Below are 27,433 nucleotides of genomic sequence, written 5' to 3' on the forward strand. Positions count from 1 at the left end.
AGGCAATTGAGTTCGGGGGGGGGAATCAAATTTTAATTTAAAGTTAGTACAGTTAAAAACATTTATTTGGAAGACTCACACCTGTAACAGTCAATGCCAAAAAAAATCAACTTAATTACTGCTATGCTTAATATATAGAAGCAACAGAATGCATCTGTCAAAGTGACTTAAAAATTATACTGAACTTAAGCAGGTTTCACAGAGCAGTGTTTTTCAGTGGCACTGGAACAAAATGACTTACTTTTTTTCCAAATAGTCTGAGGTTAATCTAGGAACTGAAGCACTGAGTTGGTGTCTGAGAACAGAAACCCAAGATTATTTTAGATCTGTTACTCAGCCAAACCCTCCCCCCAAAATTATGTACAGTTAACTTTATGAATTAAACTCGTTGAAGCAAGATTCGAATCTCGTGTGTAGTGTGTGTTTCCTGTAGTAGTGTAGTATATTACACGTGATCTACATGGCAATACATCAGACTAAGATTAAGCCCATTCTGAAAATTAAGTTCTAGTCTAAAAAGTAACTGCAAAGCTAGCATGATTTAATTTCAAGTTTGTATAATTGATTTCTGTAATAAATATGCTCGATTGACAAGCAAAACTCTTGAACTATAAACCCTGCAAACTTGTGTGAGATTTGACAACCACTTTGGGTTTTCTTACTCACATCACTATCAATAACGAGTTCTGCAGACCAGATTTTGCCTGCCTTTTCAGATGTTACATAACTGAAAACTACCAAACAATTTGGAGCAATACAAACTAGTTCAATCTCCTACTCTTGCTTTGAAAAGCCACTAAGTAAATAGATATTTACTTGTCACTAAAGTAAATGTATCTTTACCGAATACATAGGATATAATTCTCAAAGGAGAAGGTGCCATTATTTAGTTTGACTATAATGGGCTTTATTGACAGGAATTTTGTATAACATGAAATGTCTTGTCTTTTTATAGGAGCCAGAATTTAAGAATAAGATCATAGGAGAAAATGACATAACTCTGCATTGTATAGACCACATTTATGGAGGTAGGTTAGCTTCCCCATCTCCCCCCCTCCGCCTTCCCCTTTCTGCCTTACATTCCACGTAACTCTAAAGACATGGGCCCAGATTTTTCAAAGTATTTAGTTATTGACAGTCAATGGGACTGAAAATGAGATTTAGGCTCCTAAATTAGTTAGGTGTTATAGCAATGCCTTAATACCTTTTTAAAAACCTGGACTCTCTACTTTTTAAACTGGTGCTCTTGGTTTACAAATTTATCTATTTAGGATAACTAGCATTGCAATGTAACTTTCATCATTTAACTTGGAATAAATAATGACGTGAAACATGGATGGGTTTATTTTTTACGTTCATATGTCCTGTCTTTTCAAGTAAAGGTTAGATTGAACAGATTGAGCCCAAAATGCCACATAAGTCAAGGTGTGATACAGGTCTTGCATAGCTTTAAAAATTCCTTGATTCAGGCTATCCTGATAGTTTACCCACTTCTTTAACCTGGTAGATGAAATTGGAAGTAATCTACATTTTGTCTACATATCTGGTTAGGCCAGTTTGAAAGTTAAATTAAGTGGGAGATATCATGATTCTTGGCAATGTGCTCCCAGTAACATATTGGGTTAAAACTGGACCACATCAATTCCCACACCTACTAAGCAACTATAGTATATTTGATGCATGGAGATATAGAAGTGCTTCACTTTATTGGTTCTGGGTAATGTCACATCAGAGCAATTTAAATATTGAGTTGCCAAGTGATTACTTCCTGCTTCTGTGGTGGACTTCTAGAGAAGTACCATCTCAAAATAAAAAAAAATTCCTTTCAGCATTATCTGAATGTTAGAAAAAGGGATGGAGAGGAAGGAAAAATAAGAAATTTGTACCAAATACTGGGTTCAGCTTACTTAAATTAAAAAGTCTCAAGTTTAGTTTTCAATTTTTATTTAACACTACTATAAAGGGTAGTCTCGGAACTTGTAAGCAGTAGGATGTAAGCATTAGTGGAAGGAATGAAGTCTGGAGGACAGTAGGAAAGGGTACCTATGAACTCGTTGTTTGGGTTAGGATAGAAGGGGAGGAGAAAGGAATAGCCTTGAGAGAGAACAGAACCTGGTGGCATAAGAGATTGTGGTTTTGGTCACTGATGCAACTGTATAGTTGGCTTTGCTTATATGCCTTCAAGCAAGGGAAGGATCTGGAGGGCTTTGTGACCACTCTGGTGAACTTAATTTAAAACATATTTTAATTATCAGAACCTCATCTCAGTGTTTAGTGTGGTGTTAAAGATCTGCTCTCTACTGGACAATCAGTTACAATCCATATCAGAGGAACAATGTATCAATACTTACATGTTTGGTTTTGCAGTGTTGCATACCTGATGATGATTGATGCTAAATGTGGCAAACTAAGAAAAATGGTAGACTGGTGGCTGTGTGGGCACGGAAGTTTAGTTCAGATAAGCACCCTATGATAATTTTAAATTCTATCTGAACCAGTGGAGGTTTCCCCTAGGCCCCATAGGTTTCCCATAAAACCACCCAATTTCTGGATGATCTTCAAGGAAAGCCTATATGCTATCATGGTTTTATTTGAAGTGACAAGTAAAGTCGTCTTTGCTCCCATGGCAACTTGGTGGGCTTCTTTCCCTGTCTTCTCTTCCGCAACTTAATGCCCAAGCTGAACAGCGGTTAACTGCTTGTGGGAAGCAGCCAATAAAGCAGTGAACAGCGTAAGAGAAGCCTCTGCCCTGTTCATCATATCAAAGGAATGTACCATGTAGTCAGAATTAAAAACTGCAGCCAGAAACTCAGTTCTTCAAGTGATTGGTCATGTGTATTCCAACACTGGGGTATATGGCGAGCATGCACACCTATCGTGGAAGTTTTTTCCCCTAGCAGTACCCATAGGGGAGTGCCCCTAGCGATCCCTGAAGTGGCACTTCCATGACGCAATATAAGGGGTACAATGTGCTCCACCTACCCACAGTTCCTTCTTGCCACCAGTGAAGTTGCTTCGGAACTGCTCTGCTCCAGCTTTGCTGCAGCTCTTTCCCCAGAACTGTTGTTTGTTCAGTGTATAATAGCTATAGTAGTTTAGTTAGTGCATGCGGGCTGGGGCATGTCCTGCATTCTGCGTTTTAAGTTGTGCAACAGTCGTAGGCAATGAATGCCAGTGAGTGATCCGCACACGGACTGTTGACGCTGTTTGGGCGACACCCATCTCAGTGATTGCTGCAAGATTTGCAAGTTGCTCAAGCCTCGGACCGAGAGAGAAGGGTTAGGCTCCGGGCCATCTTGATGGAGTTGGCGTTGTCCTCAACTCCAGCGCACTGCTCCAAGTAGGCACCAGATACCGTGGTGTCGGTGGGCGGCAAACCCTCCCCCTCCCCCTCCCCACCCCTGCCCGGCACCATCTCTGCCATGACACTGGAGCAAGGCTGGGGAGAGGCTAGATCCATGTTGGGCAGTCCTCGATCCCTATCAGTCTCTAGGCCTCTGACTCAGGTCAAGTGGAATAACCCGGCCCATTTGGAGCAGGCTTTCCTGGATGTCCGGATTCCCTCCACGCTAGAGGCTCTGCAAGCAGCCCAGGACATTCTATCCATACCGGTACCAAGAGCACTGCCAGTGTTGGCCCTGCAATCCAGAGGCAAGCCACTGCTGGGATTTCCACAGTTGCCCATGACTCGGTACCGGGCACAGTCGAGGGAATGTTCCCGATGCCGTTCACTGCTCAGCCACCGTCCCATGTTTAGTCCCCGCAAGTTGCTGTCGACCCCTACCAGGATGTGTAATTGGGTTCTGACTGACAGAGACTCCAGGCACTGCTCTGCCTCGAGGAGCGGACACCGACAGGACCGAGGCAGATGCCACCGAAGGTCTTCGTCTCAGAGGGCCTGTCATAGCCAGTCACAACACAAATGTCAACACCATTCCTGTTAGTCGTCTTGCTACAGGACCCCACCATGGCACTGCTCCCACAGACATGAGTGTCGATTGCTGGTGCCGCGCCGTCTTGGATCTGCCCACCGGAGTCGATCGTGGTGCACCTGCTACCGGCGGTACCGTTCCTTCACGTCGGGATCATGGTCTGGTGGTCGACACCGCTCCTGGCACCATCGTTCCTCCCAGTCCAGGGACAGTGGCAAGTTGTACATCAGCCCGGCCTCCCTTCGTAGTTGTCCATTGATGGGTCAGGCCAGCCAGGCCAAACAGCCTGCTACTCTGGTGCCACAGCAGGTGCAGTGGCACCAGGCTTCATAGCCAGCACAGTGGTCCCAAAGCGCACCGTGTCCCCCAGCGCCAGCAGAGACAGTCTCGGTCTGCCCCCCAGCCTGGGTTCTCCAAGGGCAAACAGACAGGGAAAATAGCAGTTTTGACAGTATGCCAGGAGCAACCTACCAGTTCACATCAGGGATCCACCCACAATAAAGCTTCCCTTCTCCAACTGGTTGTATGCTTTTCTCCAGGAGTGGTTGCGGCTGACCTCAGACCGATGGGTCCTTAGCACCATCTCCCAGGGCTACACCCTCCAGTTTACCTCTACCCTACCCAACTATGCTCCGCCCCTGTCCCTCCTGGAGGGACCCCTCTCATGAGGCCCTGCTCAAGCAGGTGGTGGGGCGGCTCCTTGGCCTAGGACCAGTGGAAGTGGTGCCAGCAGAGTTCTAATGCAAGGGGTACTACTCCTGCTGTTTTCTTATTCCAAAGGCCAAAGAGGAGCTCAGGCCTGTCCTGGACCTGTGAAGCCTGAACCAGTACATGGTAAAGCTCAAGTTTGTATGGTCTCCCTGGCCTCCTCCATTCCCTCCCTGGATCCCGGGGACTGGTAAGCCGCCCTCGATCTTCCACATCCATATATTTGATGAGCATAGGTGCTTCCTCCGTTTCACAATTGGACAGGAACTCTACCAATTTATGGTCCTCCCGTTTGGCCTGTTCACTGCTCCCAGGGTATTCACAAAGCATATGTTTTTGGTGGCGGCCTTCCTCAGGTGCTGGGGGGTCCAGATCTTCCCTTATCTGGACGACTGGCTGATCAAGGGCAGCTCCCGGTTGCAGGTGCAGGATCACGTGACGCTCGTTCTGTCCACATGCGCTACTCTGGGCCTGTTGATAAATGACACCAAGTCCACATTAGTCCCGGTACAATGCATAGAGTTTATTGGGGCAGTCCTGGATGCCACGTTGGCCAAGGCCTCCCTCCCACCGGACAGGTTTGAGACCCTGAAAGGGCTCATCGACACAGGCACAAGGTTTCCAGTGACAACAGCCAGAGCATGTCTCCAGCTTTTGGGTCACATGTCAGCATGCACATATGTGGTTCGCCATGCCAGACTCAGGATGAGACTCCTCCAGCTCTGATTGACCTCGGTATTCTCCCAGGCCAGAGACAGGATGGACAGGGTCTTCACTGTGCCCAAACTAGTGATAGTCTCCTTTCGATGGTGGTCCTCCCTGTGGAACATGCTCCGTGGAGTTCCGTTCAGAAGCAGGCCCCCATTGATGGAACTGATGTCCGAGGCATCGGACCTGGGGTGGGGAGCCTGTGTGCGAGATGTTCAGACAGAAGGTCTGTGGTATGCACAGGACCCCCTGGCCCTCCCCATAAACATCAAGGAGCTCTGGGCGGTCTGGCTGGCATGAGTGGCCTTCTGCTTGTACCTGGAAGGCAGGGTGGTCACGGTTCTCACGGACAACATGGCCTCCATGTTTTACATCAACAGGCAAGGCAGGGCCTGATCTTCTGCCCTCTGTCTGGAAGCCCTCAAGCTGTGGGACTTCTGTAAAGCCTACAGGCCTACCACTTACTGGGTGGATTGATCATGTCGGCTAGGCAGGTCTCAGAACTCCAGGCCCTGACCTCCCAGCCCCCATATGTGGCGTTCCATAAGGATACGGTCCAGCTCCACCCACATCTTCGTTCCTCCCAAAGGTGGTCTCCGCCTACCACATGGGTCAGCATATTTTCCTACCAGTCCTCTGCCCCAAGTGTCCAGTGAGGAGTGCCACCTCCACACGCTGGATATGCGATGGGCTTTGCTTTTTACCTGGAGCAGACTAAACCATTCAGGAAGTCTTCGCAGCTGTTCATCGCCTCAGCTGAACACGAGAGATCAGCCGATCTCCACTCAGCGACTCTAACTGGATCACTTCATGAATCTGTACCTGTTATGACCTGCCGGGAATCCCTCTGCTGTCAATTGTGAGGGCGCACTCGACTAGGGCGCAAACTTCATTGGCTGCCTTTTTAGCCCATGTCCCCGTTCAGGACATTTGCAGGGCTGCCACATAATCTTCAGTTCACACATTCACCTCGCGTTATGCAGTTGTCTCCCAGACCAGGGAAGACGCTGGGTTCGGCAGGGCTGTGCTCCATCCTGAGAGTGTGTGAACGCCTACCCACCTCCAACAGATATAGCTTGGAATCACCTATTGTGGAATACACATAAGGAATTCTTCAAAGAAGAAAAGACAGTTACCTTTTCCGTAACTGGTGGTGTTCAAGATGTGTGGCTAATGTCTATTCCACATCTGACAGAGGGGAATGAATGCGGGAGTTGTCTGGCAAGGAGGAACTGAGGGTGGAGGGGAAACATAGTGCCTCTTGTAGCACATCATGGAGGTGCCACTCCAGAAGTTACTAGGGGCGCTTCCCTACAAGTACTGCTAGGGAAAAAACTTCCAACACTGGTGCGCGTGGCGAGTGCACACACCTATTGTGGAAAAGACATGAGCAACGCATCTTGAACACCAGTTATGAAAAAGGTAACTGTCTTTTCTCTCTGTATGAGTGAAAAAGAGGAGACCTAGGACAGAGCGCAAAATCTGGAGACTGTATCACTTGTAAAGATACTGTTGACAAGTATGTGAGTACAGATGTTTGTCTGCACTGCAAGTCAGTGTTCTAGGGTACTTAGTAAAACTCTTATGTTGACTCAGTTTAGTTGGGACCCCAACAAGAGATGCCAGAATTTTTAATATTGATATGTTCTTCCTTGGGTTTTTACTTCTGTAGTTTACGATGAGAAAAAGAAATCTCTGTCTGGACAACTGAAAAAATACCCAGAAAAATTAATCATCTACTGTAAAGATCTTAGAGTGTTTCACTTCTGTCTGAGGTACACAAAGGAAGAGGAGGTAAAAAGGGTAAGTATAGCAAAGTTACATATTTGATTAACTCCCCCGCCCCTCCATTTAAAATCTGGGGTGGGATGTTAACAGGATATTTTAATTACAGGGAAACAATGTAGAATTTCTCGAATAGGGAGACTGATTTGAGAACAGTTCACCGAAACGCTTACAACAAAGCTTGCTTTTGAGTCATTCACTATTGGGAAAGTCACTTTGATTTGATTAAACTTGTTTCTTTAACCATCTTTCTTTGTGTGTATCTAATAACTTAAAATTTTGGGTGCACTGGCTTTTACTATGGAAATGTTCTAGTAGTTTGGAAGTACTGCGTAAATTGCTCTAGAGCTTGTCTAGCTAAAGAATATAATGTAAGCTGGCTTTGTATTTACTTGTGGTACTGCCTTGCTAACCTTTTTACTTCCTGCTGCCATGTCAGCAGCCATCATAAACAATTCTCTGATAACTTGGCATGCAAATTATTTCTTCTGACACTGAAGGATTTATTTGGCTTTCTTTGAATTATGAAAGTAGGAGAAGTAAGAATTAGAACTTAAATTTTAAGGCCCTGATTAATAATTGGCTTTTGAGTTGAGTTTTACAGTTTGATGTAGCTAGTTTGCTTCCAGACCTAACTGTACTTCTAAAAGCTTTAGCATGTTTGGTATACATACCTTTTTATATTGATCTAGGGAGATGCAGTATGTTCAAGGGTAGGTAATTTTCCTGAGACACACAGAGACTGTAGCTTCTGGGAGTAGAACTCCAATTTTCTTGGTTCAGAGAGACAGGCTGATTGACAACAGTACATCTGCTTTATACACATCAAAGTACATTCTCTTTGTAAGAATTTCAGTTCTGATCTTTAACATGGAAAAATAACCAAAACCTTCAACTGAAAAGGCTTTCACCAAAAGGTGTATATGAAGAATGTCCAAGGGTGACCTTACACAAACAAGGGAAGTAACTAGGCAGCATAGTTATCTTAATGCACACATGCAACTACTGCTGGTATTAAAGGAGTTTCACACAAATATCATAGAAGTGTGCTCAGGTGAAATATCGGATACCTTGGTGTCAAAGGGTCCACTAATACTGAGGTTGAATCCTAATCTAGGGTGAAGTTCACCTAATGATCTTTCTAAACTCTTAAGACATTCCTTCAAAAAAAAGTATAAATCTTGACCAAAGGGCTCCAGAAAAATTGAAGTGGAGTAATGTTATGATTTCAGGATTGCCCTTTAAATATAGTGCTAGACATAGTAGCCGCACAGATGCTTAGGCAATGCCATCTTTTTGAATTTTAAATCAGATCTTTAATGTCTTGCTAGATTTGAATCTTATTGACAATGTCCGTTTAACATATGTAATCTCTTCCTCGCCTTGGCTTTGCTTTTGAGGTTCAGCTGCTCTTCGCATCAGCTGGCTTTTATTACAGTTTGATATATACATATGTTAATTTGTTGATCCTTTTTTAGATCGTCAGTGGCATAGTTCATCATAGCCAGACTCCTAAACTACTTAAACGCTTGTTTCTGTTCTCTTATGCAACAGCTGCGCCAACCAATACAGGTAAACTTTGCTTTTTATTTTTTTAGTTTGTTGTAACTACCTCTTGCTATCATTCCTACTTCCTAGGCTATATTTGCGTGTGATTTTTAGTGCCCAGAAGTTTGCTAGACCCATGATAATATCCCCAAAATTTGGCAGAGTTATAAGCCTCTGAACATTTTCATCTGTACATGCTAAGTAGAATTTGTTAGAGATTGCTGCTAAAATCTCCAAACATGCCAGATGCATGCTCCTAGCCCCCAATGGACTTTTGGTGTCAGTTTTTTTTGTATCTAATATGAAACTTAAATACAATTTTTAGCCCAGAGAAGGTGGTCTTCATAGGCTCATTAAGTGAGCATATGAGGGGAATCAATTCATAGTGTTAAGCTAATACTAGAGGTTGCACAAAGCCTGCAACTTGCAGGTCAAGAACTGCTATTTTAAAATTCATGGTCCATGACCTGTCTGTGACTTTTACTAAAAATACCCATGACTAAATTGTAGCCTTATTCATGATCAATTTGTGCAAATGTTTTGCATATACATTTTTTTCCCCTGATACCAACAAAATACTGCTATTTAGGTTTCCCTTTTGCACTTCTGTTTTCTATTTTGGCTAAAATACTGTCAGAAGGGTGAGCATAACTTCCTGCTCTTACTTTATGTACTGAGTGAAATTGTTCTTGCATCTTGCAAAAGAGAATTTGAATATAAACGTAACCACCCTTATTCCAGGATAGGGGTTCTGCCCCCCCACCCCAATCATCAAGGAAAGATGCAGTGATCAGCCTAGCACAGATGGTAACGTAAACCTGCTGGATTAGTATAATTTATTAGTGAAACACATCCTGCAAAATAATTTGGAAGTTCCTATTTAGCCATATCTGGTTAAGTCACACAGAGTGGCTTGTTCTTCTTCGAGTGCTTGCTCATATCGATTCCAGTTAGGTGTGTGTGTGCCGCGTGCACGTTCGTCAGAAGATTTTTACCCTAGCAACACTCGGTGGGTCGGCTGGGTCGCCCCCTAGAGAGGTGCCGCCATGGCGCAGAATATATACCCCTGCCGACCCAACGGCCCTTCAGTTCCTTCTTACCGCCCATGTCGGTCATTGGAACAGTGAAGCGCAGCTTGGCTGATCTCCACCTCCGTAGCTACTCGTAGTTCTTTTATTAATCCTCATGTATATAGTAATAAATTCTATAGTTTTAGTTAGTTTTATTCATTCTTTGTTATAGTTAGTGTATATAGTTGAGAGGGGTTCGGGGATTAGCCCCTTCCCCGCACCTGGTACTGGGGCCCATGCCCGGTTCGCCGGGCTTCAAACCGTGCTCGACCTGCCACAGGCCGATGCCAGTGGGAGATCCCCACGACTCTTGCCTTAAGTGCCTCGGGGAATCCCACCTCTCGGATAAGTGCCAGATCTGTAAGACCTTTAAGCCCAGGACAAAGAAGGAGCAGGACTTTCGTCTGAAACAGCTCCTGATGGAGGCAGCTCTTACTCCTCCGCCCTTGGCACTGAGTGCTGGACAGTCCGCATCAGGCAGACGCGTCTCTTCAACACCGGATCGAGCCAGTACCGCTAAGGCCCCTCGGCACCGACTGTCGCCGGCACCGTTCCCTCTCTCCGCGGGTTAAGAAGCATAAGACTCCTGCGGCTTCCGTGCCACCGGCACTGCAGTTGGAGCACCCGCCTTAACCGGACCGCCCGGCACCGACACCTGCCGCGGCACCAGCAGCTTCAGCACTGTCGACTCCAATCCTGCAAGGGCCGTCGAGTCCGGTGCCTGAAAGCTCCCCGGCACACACCGTGGTTGAGCTCACAATTCCCTCCATGCCGGAGACCTTTTCTACGGCAAGGGACCTGATCGCGCTGACGGAGTCCACGCTGCCTCAACCCCCGGCACCGCCGGTGAGGGTCATTCAATCAATAGGCAAACCTGCCCTGCTGATGCCACCCTCTGTCGGCACTGTCAAGAGGCACTGATCACGATCACGGTCCCACTGATGCTCTCGGTCCCGTCACCGATCCCAGTCCCGACGCCGCTCACAGTCCCAGCACTGCTGTCCATCTCAGTACCGGTCGCACTCACGGCACCGCTCAGCGTCCCTTTCACCGGCCTGATACTCTCGGCACCGATCCAGCTCCCTGTACTGTTCCCAGCACCGCGCCTCTCGCAGCTGCTCCAGACGTCGAGCCTCCAGATCCTGGTCGACCTCCCGGCACCGCTCCAGTCGCAGGTCTCAGTCTGTTTCCTGGTACTGGTGTGGCAACTGGTACTGCTCTCCAGTGCCACACAGGGAGAGGTCATTTAGAGATGGAGACCCTTCCCAGGGTTTTTCAGCTCCTCCTTGGCCATCTTGTCACACATCTGTGTTAGCTCGTGCGGACAGTGCTTCCTATGCACAGGACCGTGACTCAGATGTGCCCGGCCGTGTCGTCCAGGAAACCCAGGCCCAGGAACAGGGACCCTATCAGTGGTCATTCCGGACACCCTGGGCATACCATCAGGCCCAAGGTGCGCCTCCAGTGCCATCCCGCTCCGCAGCATCGGAACATCAGGTGCCGGAGGCAGCGGTCAGCCGCCCCCCTCCTGTGGGTACAGAGGAGGCTCTCACTCAATGGGCAGTCTCTCAAGTTCCTCCTGAGCCTGATGTTACTCAAGAACAGGAGCCCACACAGGACCGTCTTGTCCCTGGCCTTTCCTTTTCCTCATCTCCAGATGAAGCAGTGTCAGGGACATCCTTCTTGGGCCCTCCTCCAATTGACCTGCGGGCACGTCAGGACCTCCTGAGGTGGGTAGCCCTGAATATGAATCTTCAGGTGGAGGAGGTCCCGGAGATAGAGGACCCGGTGGTGGATATCCTGTCAGCTAACACTCCCACAAGAGTGGCCTTGCCGTTTATCCGTGTGATACAAGCAAACGCCGATACCATCTGGCAATCTGTAAGCGTCTATTATACCCACGGCCAGGGGAGTTGAGCAGAAGTACATGGTACCCTCTAAGGGGTATGAGTACCTGTACGTGTACCCTGCTCCCTTGTCGTGCAATCCTTCAATGAAAGGGGACGCCATGGCCAGCAAGCTCCTGCTCCAAAATCAAAGGAGGCTAGGCGCATGGACTTATTGGGCTGCAAGGTTTACTCTACTGGGGGCCTCCAACTCAGGGTGGCAAACTAGCAGGCCCTGCTTAGCCGGTACAATTATAACACCTGGACGGCGGTTGAGAAATTCAAGGAGTTGATTCCCCAAGACTCCTGCCCAGAGTTTTCTGCCCTTTTGGAGGAAGGGGAGAAGGTAGCGAGAACTTCTCTGTAGGCCTCCCTGGACGCTGCTGACTCCGCAGCCAGGACCCTGGCTTCAGGTGTTGCCATGAGGCGAATATCATGGCTTCAGGTGTCAGGCCTTCCTCCTGACCATACAGGACCTGCCCTTTGACGGTCAAGGCCTATTCTCTGAAAAGACTGACCCCAGGCTGCAGAGCCTTAAGGACAACAGGGTGGTCATGTGCTCCCTCGGGATGCACACCCTGGTGACTCAGCGCTGGTCATTCCGTCCCCAGCCTCACTGCCCTTATCCCTCGCCTAGACCAAGACAGGACTTCGGCAGAAGGCGCAGCCGAGGCAATTGTAGACGGCAGTCTGGACCCCAAGGGGGCCAAAATCAGGGTCCCTCCAAACCGCCTACGGGGCCAAAGCCAAACTTTTGAAGGTGCACCCGAGGATGGCATACCAGTTATTTTCCAGGATCCTTTTCCTCCTTTTTCCAACCGCATCTCCTTTTTCCTCCCTGCGTGGTCCCAGCTAACTTCAGATCGTTGGGTCCTATGCATGATGGAACTTGGGTACCACCTTCAGTTTACTTCGCGCCTCCCCTTTCATCCCCCCACCCTCATCCCTCTTCAGGGACCCTTCTCACGAGCAATTCCTCTTACAAGAGGTGCGGGCGCTCCTTGCCATGGGAGCCATAGAGGAAGTACCAGAAGACGAAAGGGGGAAGGGGTTCTACTCCCACTATTTCCTAATCCCCCAAGGCAAAGGAAGGTCTCAGGTCTAGGATAGGTCTGCGAGAACTCAACAAATTCATGATAAAGTTGAAGTTCCGCATGGTATCCCTGGGGACCATCATCCCATCCTTGGATCCCGGAGACTGGTATGCCGCCCTCGACATGAAGGACGCGTATTTTCACAGAGCCATTTATCCTCCACACAGGCAGTACTTCCAGTTTGTAGCCAACCGTCAGCATTTCCAGTTTACGGTCCTACCATTTTGGCCTTTCTACAGCACCAAGAGTATTCACAAAGTGCATGGCTGTAGTCACCGCCTCCCTCCGCCGCCGGATACACATCTTTCCGTATCTGGACTATTGGCTCATCCGAGGAACCTCCAAGACACAAGTCACTCATCATATGGGCATTGTCAAGGACCTATTCATACATCTAGGCCTGATGATCAATACAGAGAAATCCACTTTGGTTCCCACGCAGAGGATAGACTTCATTGGGGCCATTCTGGACTCCAATCTCGCCAGAGCCTGCTTACCACCGACTCGGTTTCAGGCGATGGTAACAATTATCCAAAGCCTACAGGACTTCCCAACAACTTCGGCTTGCACTTGTCTCTGTCATGGGTCACATGGCTGCCTGCACGTTCGTGACCAAACACGCCAGGCTACGCCTCCGTCTCCTCCAATCTTGGCTCAACTCGGTATACCACCTGGGCAGAGATGCCATAGACATGATAGTCACCATTCCCCCGAGCATCCTAGGCTCCCTCGACTGGTGGCTGACGCCTTCCCTGGTGTGTGGAGGGATGCCGTTCCATCCGCCCGAGCCTTCTATGGCCCTGACGATGGACGCGTCATCTCTCGGCTGGGGTGCTCACCTCGGACATCTTCGCACTCAAGGCCTTTGGTCATCTCAGGAGCTGGCCTTGCACATCAATGTCAGAGCTGAGAGCAGTCCGCCTGGTGTGCCGGGCGTTTCAACAGCACTTGCAAGGCCACTGTGTCTCAGTGTTCACAGACAACACAAGGGCCATGTATTACATAAACAAGCAGGGAGGGGCACGGTCCTCCCCCCTTTGTCAGGAGGCCATACAACTCTGAGACTTTTGTATAGCTCACTCGATAGACCTGGTAGCGTCCTTTCTCCCAGGGGTTCAGAACAGTGTGGCGGATCAACTCAGCAGATCCTTCCTGTCTCACGAGTGGTCGATTCATCTGGACGTGATTCATTCTGTTTTCCAGAAGTGGGGATTTACCTGCATAGACCGCTTCGCATCCCGCGAGAACAGGAGATGCCAGATGTTCTGCTCCTTCGAAGGCCTCTCAGCGGGCTCGATCTCGGACGCTTTCCTGATGCCATGGACGAGCCAACGGCTTTACGCCTTTCCACCGCTTCCGCTGGTTCACAGGGTCCTGCTAAAGCTCTGCAGAGACAGAGCTTGCTTGATCATGATCGCTCCAGCGTGGCCCAGGCAGCACTGGTACACCATGTTGCTCGACCCGTCAATAGACAACCCAATTACCCTGTCTCTTCACCCAGACCTCATAACTCAGGACCACGGCAGACTTCACCACCCAGACCTGCAGTCCCTTCACCTCACGGCATGGCTGCTGCGTGGTTAAGCCAGTCAGAGTTATATTGCTCTGCCTCAGTACAACAAGTACTCCTGGGTAGCAAGAAACCTTCCACTCGGTCAACGTATCTGGCCAAATGGAAGCGTTTCTCCTGCTGGTGCGAAACACAGAATGTTACTCCCACCGAGGTCTCGATCCCCACTATCTTGGACTACCTCTGGGGTCTCAAACCTCAGGGCCTAGTGGTATCATCATTGAGGGTACACTTGGCGGCCATCTCTATCTTCCACCCAAGGGAGTGTGGCCGCTCCGTGTTCTCGCACACTATGGTGTCTAGGTTTCTCAAGGGCTTGGAGTGTCTATACCCCCAAGTACAAGGCCCACCCCAACCTGGGACCTCAACCTGGTTCTAACCAGACTCATGTCTGCCCCATTTGAACCGTTAGCAACCTGCTCACTACTATACCTGTCCTGGAAAACAGCTTTTATCGTAGCCATTACATCAGCCAGACGAGTCTCAGAGTTTTGGACTCTCGCGGTGGACCCACCATATACTGTGTTTCACAAGAACAAGGTGCAGTTGTGACCACACTCGGCGTTCCTTCCTAAAGTGGTTTCAGCCTTTCATGTCAACCAGGATATCTTCCTTCCGGTCTTCTTCCCGAAGCCACACTCATCACGACGGGAGCAACAATTGCACTCCCTAGATGTCCGTAGGGCGCTCACATTTTATATCGAACGGACAAGCCCTTTCGTAAATCGCCCCAACTCTTTGTCGCAGTGGCAGACCAAATGAAGAGCCTACCTGTCTTCTCCCAGAGGATCTCCTCTTGGGTGACAGCGTGCATCCGTACTTGTTATGACTTGGTTCATCTTCCCTCGAGCCACCTCACTGCACATTCTACCAGGGCTCAGGCTTCATCTGCTGCCTTTCTGGCTCATGTACCCATCCAGGAGATATGTCACGCAGCTACCTGGTCCATACTTTTGCCTCTCATTACGCTCTGGTTCAGCAGTCCAGAGATGATGCAGCCTTTGGCTCAGCAGTATTGCATTCTGCAACATCTCACTCCGACCCCACCGCCTAGGTAAGGCTTGGGAATCACCTAATTGGAATCGATATGAGCAAGCACTCGAAGAAGAAAAGACAGTTACTCACCTTTGTAACTGTTGTTCTTCGAGATGTGTTGCTCATATCCATTCCAAACCCGCCCTCCTTCCCCTCTGTCGAAGAAGCTGGCAAGAAGGAACTGAAGGGCCATTGGGTCGGCAGGGATATATCCGGCGCCATGGCAGCGCCTCTCCAGGGGGCAACGCAGCCAACCCACCGAGTGTTGCTAGGGTAAAAATCTTCCGACGAACGTGCACGCGGCGCACGCACACCTAATTGAAATGGATATGAGCAACACATCTCAAAGAACAATAGTTACAAAGGTGAGTAACCGTCTTTTATATTTTGAACAAGGAAAACAGTTGTGTAGATAACTTTTAATTTCTTAAATTGCCAGTTTTAATAGAAACCTAGCTGATGTACTTGTGCTATTCTAATGATGTTCCTGCTGATTCTTCATTCCTGGTGCACCCAAAACATGTTTGTTTTTATCAAGAGGGGTTTTGATGCACCATGATGTTGCCTCAAGTGTTTAGCTTGAAATTTAATTTTTTTTTAAATATTCCAGTAGGGTCTAAAGGTCCCAGCTAGCACTGATGTCACAGTATTCTTGGCACTGAACACTGTAGTGACAGGCCCTGCCCTTAAGAGTTTATGATCCAAATAGACTAGACAAAGTGGGAGAAGGGGATGCAACATATAAGCTGAGTAAACAGTGATGGTTGCAAGTGCTGCAGAGTACACGGTAAGTCTCGGTTGTAGACTGCTAACTAGCCTTTAAGCATATGGAAGCACTATTACAAAAAAATCTTACTGTGCATCCAGGGCCGGATTAACGTAGGGACTGCAGCCTGAGGCCTCGGGCTAAGGGGGGAGCGCTGGAGCATTAGGTCTTAGGCAGGCTGCCTGCATGCCGTGCCCCACACTGCTCCTGGAAGCAGCCAGCTGCTGGCATGTTCTGCGGCCCTAGCAAGGGGAGGCGGCTCCGCACGCTGCCTCCACCCTAAGTACCATCCCCACAGCTCTGGCCAAAGGGAGCTGCAGGGGCAGCACTTGCGGGCATGGGCAGTGTGAGGAGACATGCTATCCACCTCCCTCCAGGGACGTGCAGAGATGTGCCAGCAGCCAGCCTCTTCTGGGAGCAGCATGGGGCTATGGCTGGCTGGCAGGCCGCCTGCCTGAGCCCTCCTGCGCTGCCGGCTGAGAGCTGCCTGTAGTTAGCACCTCTAGCTGGGATCTACAACTCACACCCCCTTCTGCACCCCAACACCCTGCCCCAGGTCAGAATTCCCTCCTGCACCCAAATTCCCTCCCAGACCCAATACTCCACACCCTCTCCTGTTACAACAATCTATCCCTACCTGGAGCCCCTTCCTGCGCCCAAACTCCTTCCCAGAAACAAATGACTGTAACAGCTGTTCTAAGGTAAGAAGTAGGCTATTTTGAATTAACTTAACTATATTCTCCATGTTTTAAGACTGAAATGTAACCATGGAACAGCTTTGTTAATTAAAAGGCAAGTTTAGTATAGTATTAATAGCCTTGATGCCATAATTGTGATCCTTTTTGTTTTTAATTAGAAATGGCTTATATGCAGGGGCCCCACAAAATTTATTAGCCCTGGGCCCACAGGGGAGTTAATCCGGCCCCTTGTGCATCATCACTTTAGGGATGCTTGTCTTGGTTTAAGCAGCATTTGACTGAAGACCAAGTAGTAAAGATCAGACAGAAGCATAGAATGTTCTGTACAAAGGCACGTTAACTTTTTGTGCTCAAAGCATTCATACATGAGGGGTTCTGTATGTGCATTTGGTTTAAAGTGGTTGCTTTACAATGAAAAATGTTTTTGTAATAGCAAAGTAATTACAACTGTCTCTATAAAACTAGTATCTAATTGGATTTCTGTTGGCAGACATACAAAACCAAACTGTGATGTTTGATGCTATTAAAGATTGGCGTGAGGAGTTGGAACGGACCAAAGGGAACATGAAATATAAAGTATTGAATGCCAACGAAGCCTACAAAGTCTCTGAAAAGTAAGCTTGAACTCTAAAGTGGTGTGTGTGTATGTATATAGCAAATTTAATATTAAAGTCAATGTTCATGTTTCAAAAGTTAGTGATAAACACCAGTGGTAAATCTCTACCCTCCCATGTGGAATCTGTCTTCCAACTCATTTCTCCAAAGCCTCATGCACTGTAAGAAACACTTAGGCCTGGTATATGCTTCATAGTTATGCAAGCAAAATTTTTTTGTTCAGGGGTGTGATTCCTCTCCCCCCACTATCATAATTGGGTCAGGAAAAGCCCTAGTTTAGACACCATTATTTCAGTAAAAAGGTCCTTTGCCAGTATAGTTTACTCTATTTGGGAAACTGATTTAGGCTGTTAAGTTAGCAAAAAACAAGCCAACACCCCCCACCCCCCGCCCAGGCCCTCTTTTGCTGATATAAACTGTCCTCCCCTCTGGAGAGAGTTGTGTATCTATATCAGCAAACCCTTTCAAGTTTATTATTTTCAAGTGGAAATCCTTTAGTTTTTAGGATTCAGCAGCATTCAGGTTTTGGTTGTGCTTTTGACTGCAGATACCTCTCAGAACAGTGGGGTGTGAGTTCTCAAGATACCACTAAAGCGATCTCGATAGCGTATTGCAAGTACTGAACATTAAGTATCAAATGTCTTTAAAAGTTGGACAATTTGTTGTGTACCTTCCAGAATATAATTGCTGGCTGATGTAGGAAATTGGGAATTACTAATTATTCAGATTTCCTGATTCTGTGGTGAGGACTTCCCGCATCATACAAGGGGCATTAAATCTGCTGTGGAATTCTTTGCTATAGGAAATGTTTCTCTCTTCTTTAGATTGCCGTTGTATTTTGTTGTTCCCATGTCACTCTCTGAAGAGAGTATCTTGCAGTACCAAGGAAGAGGCATTCCTGTGAGTATTCATGCGATGCTGAAGCGTGAAAAAATGTACATGGGAAAATTTTAACTTGTATTTCAGACAGAATACATCTATGAATAAATTATTCATTATTTAAGTACATTAGTCTTAGTGTAGTTCATATTGCACTATTAGTCATTTCTGTAACAGCAAACCCATCTGTAAAAGAGGAAGCAGCAGCTGAAAATAGAGGTTATACATAAAGCTTCCCCTTAAGAACATATAGAGCAATATCTCCTTACATATCTGAATAAGCCTAGGAAGAGGTGCGTGAGTATTAATGGACCCCACATATGCTCATGGCATTCTCTGACTAGTCGTTCTTCCTTGTGATTGAGTTTCTCCAGAGGCACTTGTGTCTTGGCATCTGTAGGAGTCTGCTTTGTGCTGGTTGCTGTGCTAATGACAGTACTTCAGCAGTGAGTGTTAAGGCACTGAATGTGATGGTCCTATCATAAGAACAGATAAAGTATGGTGTAGAGGAGAAAGCAAGGGAACTTTTTATATAGAGATCGCAGATCATTTTAGTCAGTGGTCCCCAAACTTTTTAGGGTCACCCCCCTGGGGGGTCCAAGGCTGGGGGTGGTCTGGGGTGGGGGCAGGGGCAGGAGCAGGGCTGCGGTGGGGGCTGGCAGCCAGGTGCAGCTCTGCTCCCGGGCCCACCTCTACCCTTGGCCCTGAGCCGGGAATGGGGCTGCGGCCAGTGGCCAAGGCTGGGGGCAAGGCCAGGAATGGAGCCATGCTGGGTTTGGGGATGGGGTCAGGCCTGGGGCCAGGAGTTTGGGGACACAGTTGCAGGTCAGACCTGAGCAGAGCTGGTGGTAGGGTGGGCCTGGGTGCTGCTCCCTCCTTGCCCCCTTGAACATTCTTCTGTTTGGAGACCTCTATCTTAGTGCAGAGCACCCAGAGCTCCATAGATTCAGAGACTCTAGGACTGGAAGGGACCTCGAGAGGGACCTCCCATTGACTTCACCTATGAAAAGCAAGTCCTTTCACACCTTTAGTTTCTAAACTAGACACTTTCTAGAAGAAAATGTTGGCTGCCTTTATTACCCTCATTAAACCTAGTTCAGTGCTCTGATCTTCAAATATGCCACAGGACAGAGTACAGCAAAGGGTATTGTTATACAGTAGCCTGCTGTTACTGTGATGGCTTCTTCTAGTGAAAGCAAGAAATTTTTGAAGCACTTAAGTTAATTTCTGTTTACAAAGACCAAGTGAAAAACTAAGTTTTAAAAATAACTTTTGTGACCAAATTAGTTCTGGTTAAGATTACAGGGTAATATAGCAAACTTTCAGTTTTCTTGATGCAAGCAATCAGTCCCTTTCCTCTTAAAGTACAGATCTTAGTCTTTGTGAAATGGTACCGTTGGACTTAATTACTTCCAGTTCAAATTTTAGTTTACAAATAAAGCTGTTTTCCAAACTGCCAGCCCTGCAAATTCTCTGTTGGATGTGGAAGCCAAGCTGGGGCTTTCCTTCTCCCCCACTAGCAGATATTCTAGACCAAATTATGACTTGGTTGCACTTGTGCAATTGTTGGCATTTAATGGTATTGCATAGGAGTAACTGAGTCATAATTTGGCCAGCGTATTTCTGCTGATGTATGAGAAAAAGAAACAACTGGGCTTTCAGAGTCAAAAGTGAGTTTAGAGACCAGTTTAGGAACAACTGTGACTGGATATACCTCCATGTAAGCACTCCAAAAGTGACTGTAGACCATTGCAGGGACAAAGGAATGTTTTCATAAAGTAAACCTCTCTGCAATTTCTACTTTATTTCAGTGTAGATTCATTCTTTCTTTATGGCTTGCCGTTTGTTCTACTGTCAGTCTTGCTTGAAGAAAATCTCGGATCACAATTTAAACCTGGGTATCAAAATCTCTCTTCCAATGAGACATGGTATAGTACTGCCCTGTAAAACAGAACTATTTGTGAGCTAGTTTTAGGAACATGCATACCATAGGAGTTTCTCAGCTCCTATTTTACTAGTCCAGCTACTATCTGTTGGACAAGACAAATCAGTGTAAAGGTTTGCCTGCGCAAGGAAACTGAATGGAATAGCTATTGCCAATTCTAGTCAATGTATGCAAGCCCTAAGGGAAGAGCAAAATCTCAACTGTAACTTTAAACATATTACACCCACCTTGTCCATTGCCAGTACCTAATGATTAAAATTCTTGAGGGTAATACTATGAAATGTCGTGTCTGGAGCATTTGCCGTTGGTTCTAAAGTACAAGATTGCTGCTGAATGATTCATTGGATGCCCCAAAACTACTTGTGATAAAGCAGCAGGAAAGGATTTCTTATGGTCGAAGTTTCACTCAAATAGAAACATGTAGCTGTCATATGTACATGACAACTAACTAATCAGGTAAATGTGTTTTTTCTGTAGATTTGGTGTTGGTCTTGCCATAATGGTGCCTCTCTTCTCAAAATGTCTGCTTTTCCCAAAGAACAAGAGGACAACACTTCACAAATGCACAAAATTTTTTTGGATGGGTCAGTTATAGCTCTTCTGTCCATGACATTTTTAAAAAGTGATTCTTATGGACCTTGCTTATGTCTTCTGTATTCTGTGTCTTAGTCTCTGTAGCAACAAGAGACAATTTTTTTTATAAAGTTTTGTTTTCTATCCAGTGTCTGAAAAGCAGTTTTATTAGGGGTTTAGCTTTAAATGCACATTGTAATAGTGATGTCATTGGTCAAATAACTTTGGGGGGGGGTGATCTCACAACTATGTATATACTCACTAGAATAAATTTCTATGGAAACTGGGGATAGGTGGGGAGAGGTTTCCTCTGTTACCCCCCAAGAAAAGGCAAAAAAGCTAACTGCAGGCTTTAGCTGCAGTGCAGCAAAGCTTATCATTTCCACAGATTTAGTCTAGTTGAATCTTTTGCAGGCAAATGAACTTCAAATACCTTTCCTTTTAAAAGCTCTACTTAGAGCTGTTTTAGGCCTCCAGAGGTTATATAATCTTAAAAACCTTGCTTCTCCAGCATTGATTTAGGCTATGGAGGTGATTCAGCTGTTTCCCTTAAATCAGGGTTTCTCAAACTGGGGGTCATCATGAGGCTCTTAAATGGAGGGGCGGGGAGTCACAAGCTGTCAGCCTCCACTCCAAGCCCTGCTTTGTCTCCAGCATTTATAATGGTATTAAGTATACAAAAACATTTTTAGTTTATAAGGGGGGTCGCACTCAGAAGCTTGCTGTGTGAAAGGAGCCACCAGTAAAAAAGTTTGAGAACCACTGCCTTTAAAGCATTAGTAGTTACCAATTTCTGATCCAAATGAGCTGCAGCACCAACAGAGGCAGTTAAATTCATTTAACATTTGATGTTGAGGTGAACTGGCAGCCCCAAACCAACTTCCAATTCATCTAAAATAGGACTAAAGGTTGTTAGGCGAAGAAAAGTGGAAAGTGAGTTTTAAATTGCCATCCTCTATAAGCCCAGCTGTCCTTTCAGAAGTAGTTTCTTGGCTCTATGAACGGTTACCACCCTGTGCATTATAAAGGAGAAGACTCTTTGAGCCACAAACAGCTGCTGAATGATACCTTATTTGGGTGAAGAAGATAAACAAAATAATATTTCTAGGAGGGGCTAAAATTAACTTAATATGCTTAAAACAGTAGAGAAGGTTTCCCTATATTCTCTTATGCTTCCAAATTTCATAATGGGAGGGTATGTTGAATAACCTTTCAGAATTGTTTGAAAAACATTTTATTTCAAAAGGGAAAGAACCATATGCAAATAGCAGATAGCCACAACAAGATGCGAGTTGCTATAATTGGACCATTGTCTTTAACTACGTGAGAACTCTGCCTTGTCTGCACTAGGAGGTGCCTAGTGACTAACTACTACCACTATCAAGTTTTTAAACATGATTGTCATTGTGTATGCTGAAGGTAAAACTATGCTTAACATTAACAACGAGTCTGGTGGCACTCCAATATTAAGACATATGCTTAACATTGTGTTTTTTTCCCAAGTATACAGCTGGTCTACACTTAATTTTGCTGGCATAGTTGCATTGGTAAGTGGTGTGACTCTTTGTTGATGTTTATGCTGGTAAAAGCCTTTATATAAATGCAGTTATAAAGGTATAGAAGTGCCTTAAACTGGTATAACTGTTTTAGATTCCTGAACAAAAATAAGCTTATCGTGGTTACAAGGTTACTTGTACTTCTGTCTCCTTTTTTCTTGTCTCAGGCTACGTCCAGACTACCCGCCGTATCGGCGGGTTAAAATAGATTGCTCGGGGATCGATATATCGCGTCTAATCTAGACGCGATATATCGATCCCCGAGCGCGCTTATATCGATTCCGGAACTCCATCAACCCCAACGGAGTTCCGGAATAGACAGGGAGAGCCACGAACATCGATCCCGCGCGGTATGGACGGGTGAGTAATCCGATCTTAGATATTCGACTTCAGCTACGTGAATCTAAGATCGATTTCCCCCCCGTAGTGTGGACCAGCCCTCAGTGCAGTTCCTCAGGTGTTAAGAATCATGCTCTTACCTTTTGTGGGGAATGTGGTGCTGGCAGCTAGCCAGGTCAGGGCATGACCTCAAAGAGGTGTTAATTCACTGTATTTGGGTAACAAAGGAATGATAAATAGTAGACAAGTGCATTCACTTGTGTTGATAAAAATCAAGAATAGACGTTAATTGTATTTACCTTCACCCTATTAGCCTTATACCAGCATAACCAAAATAACCTGTAGTTGCTAAATCCTTTTAATGTCTTATAACTTTATATTACCTTTATAATTACTTTATACACCTCTACCCTGCTATAACGTGGTCATTGGGAGCCAAAACTCCCTACTGCGTATAGCTGAAACCCTGTTATGTCCTGGTAGCAGCGGCAGGGCTCTGGCAGGACTTAAAGGGCCTGGGGCTCCACGCAGCAGCTGGAGCCCTGGACCCTTTAAAGCACCACCAGAGCCCCGCTGCTACCACGCTATACTCAAACCCGTGTTATATCAGGTCGCGTTATAGCAGGGTAGATCAAAAGGCATGTATTTCACATTTAGATGTTAGTTTACTTAATGAAGAATTGTTTGGCTACCACATTGTGTTTACAAGACAGAAACCTTAGAGGTGAAGCATTAGATCTTCTGACCAAGGGCCATTAGTACTTTTCACGGACTCAAGTATCTATTCTTCTGTCAGAGGAACACATGCTGTGCTAAAATCACTTGCCCGGCTATTTCCAGTTATAAATACTGGATCTTGGGCATAATCTTGCCATCTCTGAGCCACTGAACACTGAATCGGGGAGTTTGAGCTGTTGGACTGAGATTCTCTCCCCCCCCCCCAACAAAAAAAAAATACAAAAAAACAAAAACACATTTTAGGACACCCTGAAAGATTCATGGAAGAACTCTGAGAGACTTACGGAGCATTAGAAGATGTTATACTTCTAACAACTAGACTCATACTCTGATTCAACTGTAATGTATGTAATCTGCCTTTAATCCTTTTAATAACTCATTTCTTTTTTCTTAATAAAATCTTCAGTTAGTTTACAAAGGATTGGCTAACATAGTATTGTTTTTGGTGACATCCTGAAGTATCCAGTAACGTGTAGTGAGTGACCAAACCCTTGAGGTTGGAAGAACCTATTGTGTGGTGTTTTTTGGTTTTAATAACCTTACGCCATAAAGTCCAGTTTGCCTGCATAGTAAATAGGAGCTGGAATGCCAAGGGGATTGTCTGTATTCCATAAAAACAACAAGGAGTCCGGTAGCACCTTAAAGACGAACAGATCTGTTTGGGCATAAGCTTTCGTGGGTAAAAAAGAAGAGAAGGGAGTACCTCACAAGTGGAGAACCAGTGTTGACAGGGCCATCTCCACACATCTGAAGAAGTGAAGTTTTTTTACCCACGAAAGCTTATGCCCAAATGAGGGTATGGCTATACTTGCACTTCAAAGCGCTGCCGCGGCAGCGCTTTGAAGTTTCAAGTGTGGTTGCAGTGCCAGCACTGGGAGAGAGCTCTCCCAGCGCTGCACGTACTCGACATCCTCTACGGTGTAGCTTGTGGCGCTGGGAGCCGTGCTGCCAGCACTGCGGCAATGTTTACACTGAGGCTTTACAGCGCTGTATCTTGCAACGCTCAGGGGGGTGTTTTTTTCACACCCCTGAGCGCGAAAGTTCCTGTGCTGTAAAGCGCCAGTGTAGCCATGGCCTAAATCTGTTCATCTTTAAGGCGCCACTGGACTCCTTGTTGTTTTTGTGGTTACAGACTAACACGGCTACCTCCTGATACTTGACAACATTCTGTATTCCAGGAGTACTCTTTATTACTGGCTTGGTGAATCTAATGCTAGAATAGATCACCAGCTTAGGGGTTTTCTAGCAGTCTGTCTTGAATTTGGGCATTCTTGGCTATGAGTCACTCCAGACACACTGATAGGTGGAATCTTGTGATTCACCCACTCTTAAACCAGCCCCCCAAACTACAGCATATGTATGGCAACTATGATTATTTAATCCAACTGGCTTCAGTGTCTGCAAGTCCTCCCTTCCAGAGCTGTGACAGTAATGAATACAGTGATCCAAAACAGCTTTTTAAAACCAGAGAAAATTCTTTTTAACACAAGTCATTCATGACTATCTTACCTGTGTCCCCCATTCAGGGAGTGTATGCTGAAAACCAGCCAAAGCTCTCTGTTCTCTCTTTAGCCAGTTGGCTCTGCATTGTCTCTTATCACTTGAAATATTTGCTAGGAGGTGTGACTATCGGTCCCCCACCTTCCACCCTGCCCCTTCCCTGGTACATATCCTGACAAACCTGCTAGTGAATTAATTTAATGTATGCTTACAGTAATCACTATCTGTTCAAGATACAGTATTAATAAATTATTACAGATTAGCTGACAGTATAAGGATTTATACCGTATAGTTACATTTACACCAGAACAATTTTGCTGGGTTATGATTGCTGGCATATGTAAAGCAGCAAAACTCTTGTAGTGCAGACAAACCCATAGCAAGATTGTTGCTGAGTATTCTAAAATGCACATGGGTCCATTACCCCACTAATGCACACCTTTTTGTGGCTAAATGCTCTACTTTTGCTATATGTGTAGTATATATGGGGTGGGACATTAACCTTGCTACCTTCAGTGACCACTACCAGTGTCTAGGTTTCTCTAAACTGAAAGTTTTGTCTCTTTGATTTTATTCAGCATTTACAAGACAATTAACAAACCTCCTTATGAAGTCTTGAAAACAGATGACCTTTCAAGCAGCCTTCCATCTCTTCAAGACATTCAAGCTGCATACATTAGATTTAAACAGCTGTTTCTGATAGGTAAGTTAAAATTAGAGTTAAATGAGGTGGGAAGAACCAAGGTGTGACACACATTCCTTTAGAGACTTGCTAATTTTGCCTCAAGATACTCAATTACATCTCTAACAGATCTTGAATACAGTTCTTGATTTAAGAAATTGGTGGTCCATTTCTTATTGTATGGTGAAAGGAGCTCTTTCTGAATCGTTATCTGCTGATTGTCTCTGCAGATCAAGTGAGATTTGTGCATGTTTGATTGGTGTATTAAACTGAAAGCCTGCTGTTGTCAAAATTGTTAGCCCACACTAACAAGTCACAGTATCCATTAGAAAATGAAGCAAAGAGTCCTGTGTCACCTTATAGATTAACAGAGGTATTGGAGCATGAGCGTTCATGGGTGAATACCCACTTCGTTGAATGCATGGGTGTTCAACCACAAAAGCTCATGCTCCAATACGTCTGTTAGTCTATAGGATGCCACAGGACTCTTTTTGCTGCTTTTACAGATCCAGACTAACATGGCTACACCTCTGATATTAGAAAATGAGTTACAAAAACTTAGGGTATGGCTACACTTGAAATTTCCAAGCGCTGCCGCGGCAGCGCTTTGAAGTGTGAGTTTGGTCGGAGCGCCAGCGCTAGGAGAGAGCTCTCCCAGCGCTGCATGTAAACCACATCCTCTACGGGTGTAGCTTGCAGCACTGGGAGCTGCGCTCCCAGCGCTGCGGCACTGATTACACTGAGGCTTTACAGCGCTGTATCTTGCAGCGCTCAGGGGGGTGTTTTTTCACACCCCTGAGCACGAAAGTAGCAGCGCTGTAAAGCGCTAGTGTAGCCAAGCCCTTAGAACACAAAGCAATTGGAAACTGATTTAAGTCTCTCATTAAAATATAATGGTTAAAATAGAACACTGTTAAGCAGATGTCTCAGACCTCCCATACCTAATTAAAATGAGGTTAAATCAATGTTTTTAACCTTAAAATACTTGCAAATAAGCAGCGATAGTATTTGGCGGGATTTCAGAATATTGGAGAACACCAGTATAATTGGGGTGATAAGAGACTACATCCTCTGCAAATGCAATTTAGTTTGACTTCTTCATCATGATTAACAACGTATATTCCAAACATGACGACTAAATGAACTTTCACCATTTTTGGGGCACCTTTTTAAATTCTGAAGTGCTGTTTGAGGCTGTCTTCACTGCAGGGTTAACTGGAGTTATCTACACTCCAGTCAACTACTCTTTTGTTAACCTAGCTCAGGTGAGAGAGGTGACACTGCAAAATAACAGGAGTGATTTTATGACCAGCTGATAAGTTGTGCTGTAGCTATACCTCCTGACACTCAGATTCAGGGGTTTTATGTGTGGACAGGACTAAAGATTAACATTTGTGTTAACTGCAGAGAAAACAGTTTTTAAACAGGCTAGAGAAAAGCTGTTAAATTGTGTAGTCACTTTGCTACAATTAGGGGGAAGGATTAAATCATTAATTTAAGTCACTTGTTTTTTAACAAAACCTACAAATCCACAATCTGATCTAAATCAATGGAACTAATGTGAATTTTTTTTGCTATTGCAATTTTAGGTTAACATTTTATGAGATAAATTTTTCAAATGCCACTGATAGATAGGGTCTCATTTGAAATTTATAAGACAGCCATAGGCAGAAACAAAATATTGAAACTTAGGCCCTGATCCTGTGAGCACTTCAGCAGATATGTAACTTTACTTGTGAGGTAATATCATTGAAGCCTATAGGACAACTTGGGCTTTCGTTAAGCATGCACGTAAATGTTTTCAGC

The 27,433-nt window shown here is 45.7% G+C and overlaps 1 protein-coding gene across 1 annotated transcript in view; it reads left to right on the forward strand.

The window, feature by feature from the left end:
- Positions 1-27,433, forward strand: part of MTMR12 (myotubularin related protein 12) — a 73,991-nt gene that overhangs the window by 30,547 nt on the left and 16,011 nt on the right. Inside the window, exons 4-10 of the mRNA XM_030566221.1 lie at positions 956-1,028; positions 7,021-7,151; positions 8,612-8,705; positions 17,291-17,414; positions 18,240-18,315; positions 20,717-20,823; positions 25,524-25,648. Of these exons, the coding sequence (XP_030422081.1) occupies positions 956-1,028; positions 7,021-7,151; positions 8,612-8,705; positions 17,291-17,414; positions 18,240-18,315; positions 20,717-20,823; positions 25,524-25,648 (730 nt within the window). The remainder of the gene's footprint in view (positions 1-955; positions 1,029-7,020; positions 7,152-8,611; positions 8,706-17,290; positions 17,415-18,239; positions 18,316-20,716; positions 20,824-25,523; positions 25,649-27,433) is intronic.

The sequence above is a fragment of the Gopherus evgoodei genome, chromosome 6 (genome assembly GCF_007399415.2).
Source record: "Gopherus evgoodei ecotype Sinaloan lineage chromosome 6, rGopEvg1_v1.p, whole genome shotgun sequence".
Classification (NCBI taxonomy): domain Eukaryota; kingdom Metazoa; phylum Chordata; order Testudines; family Testudinidae; genus Gopherus; species Gopherus evgoodei.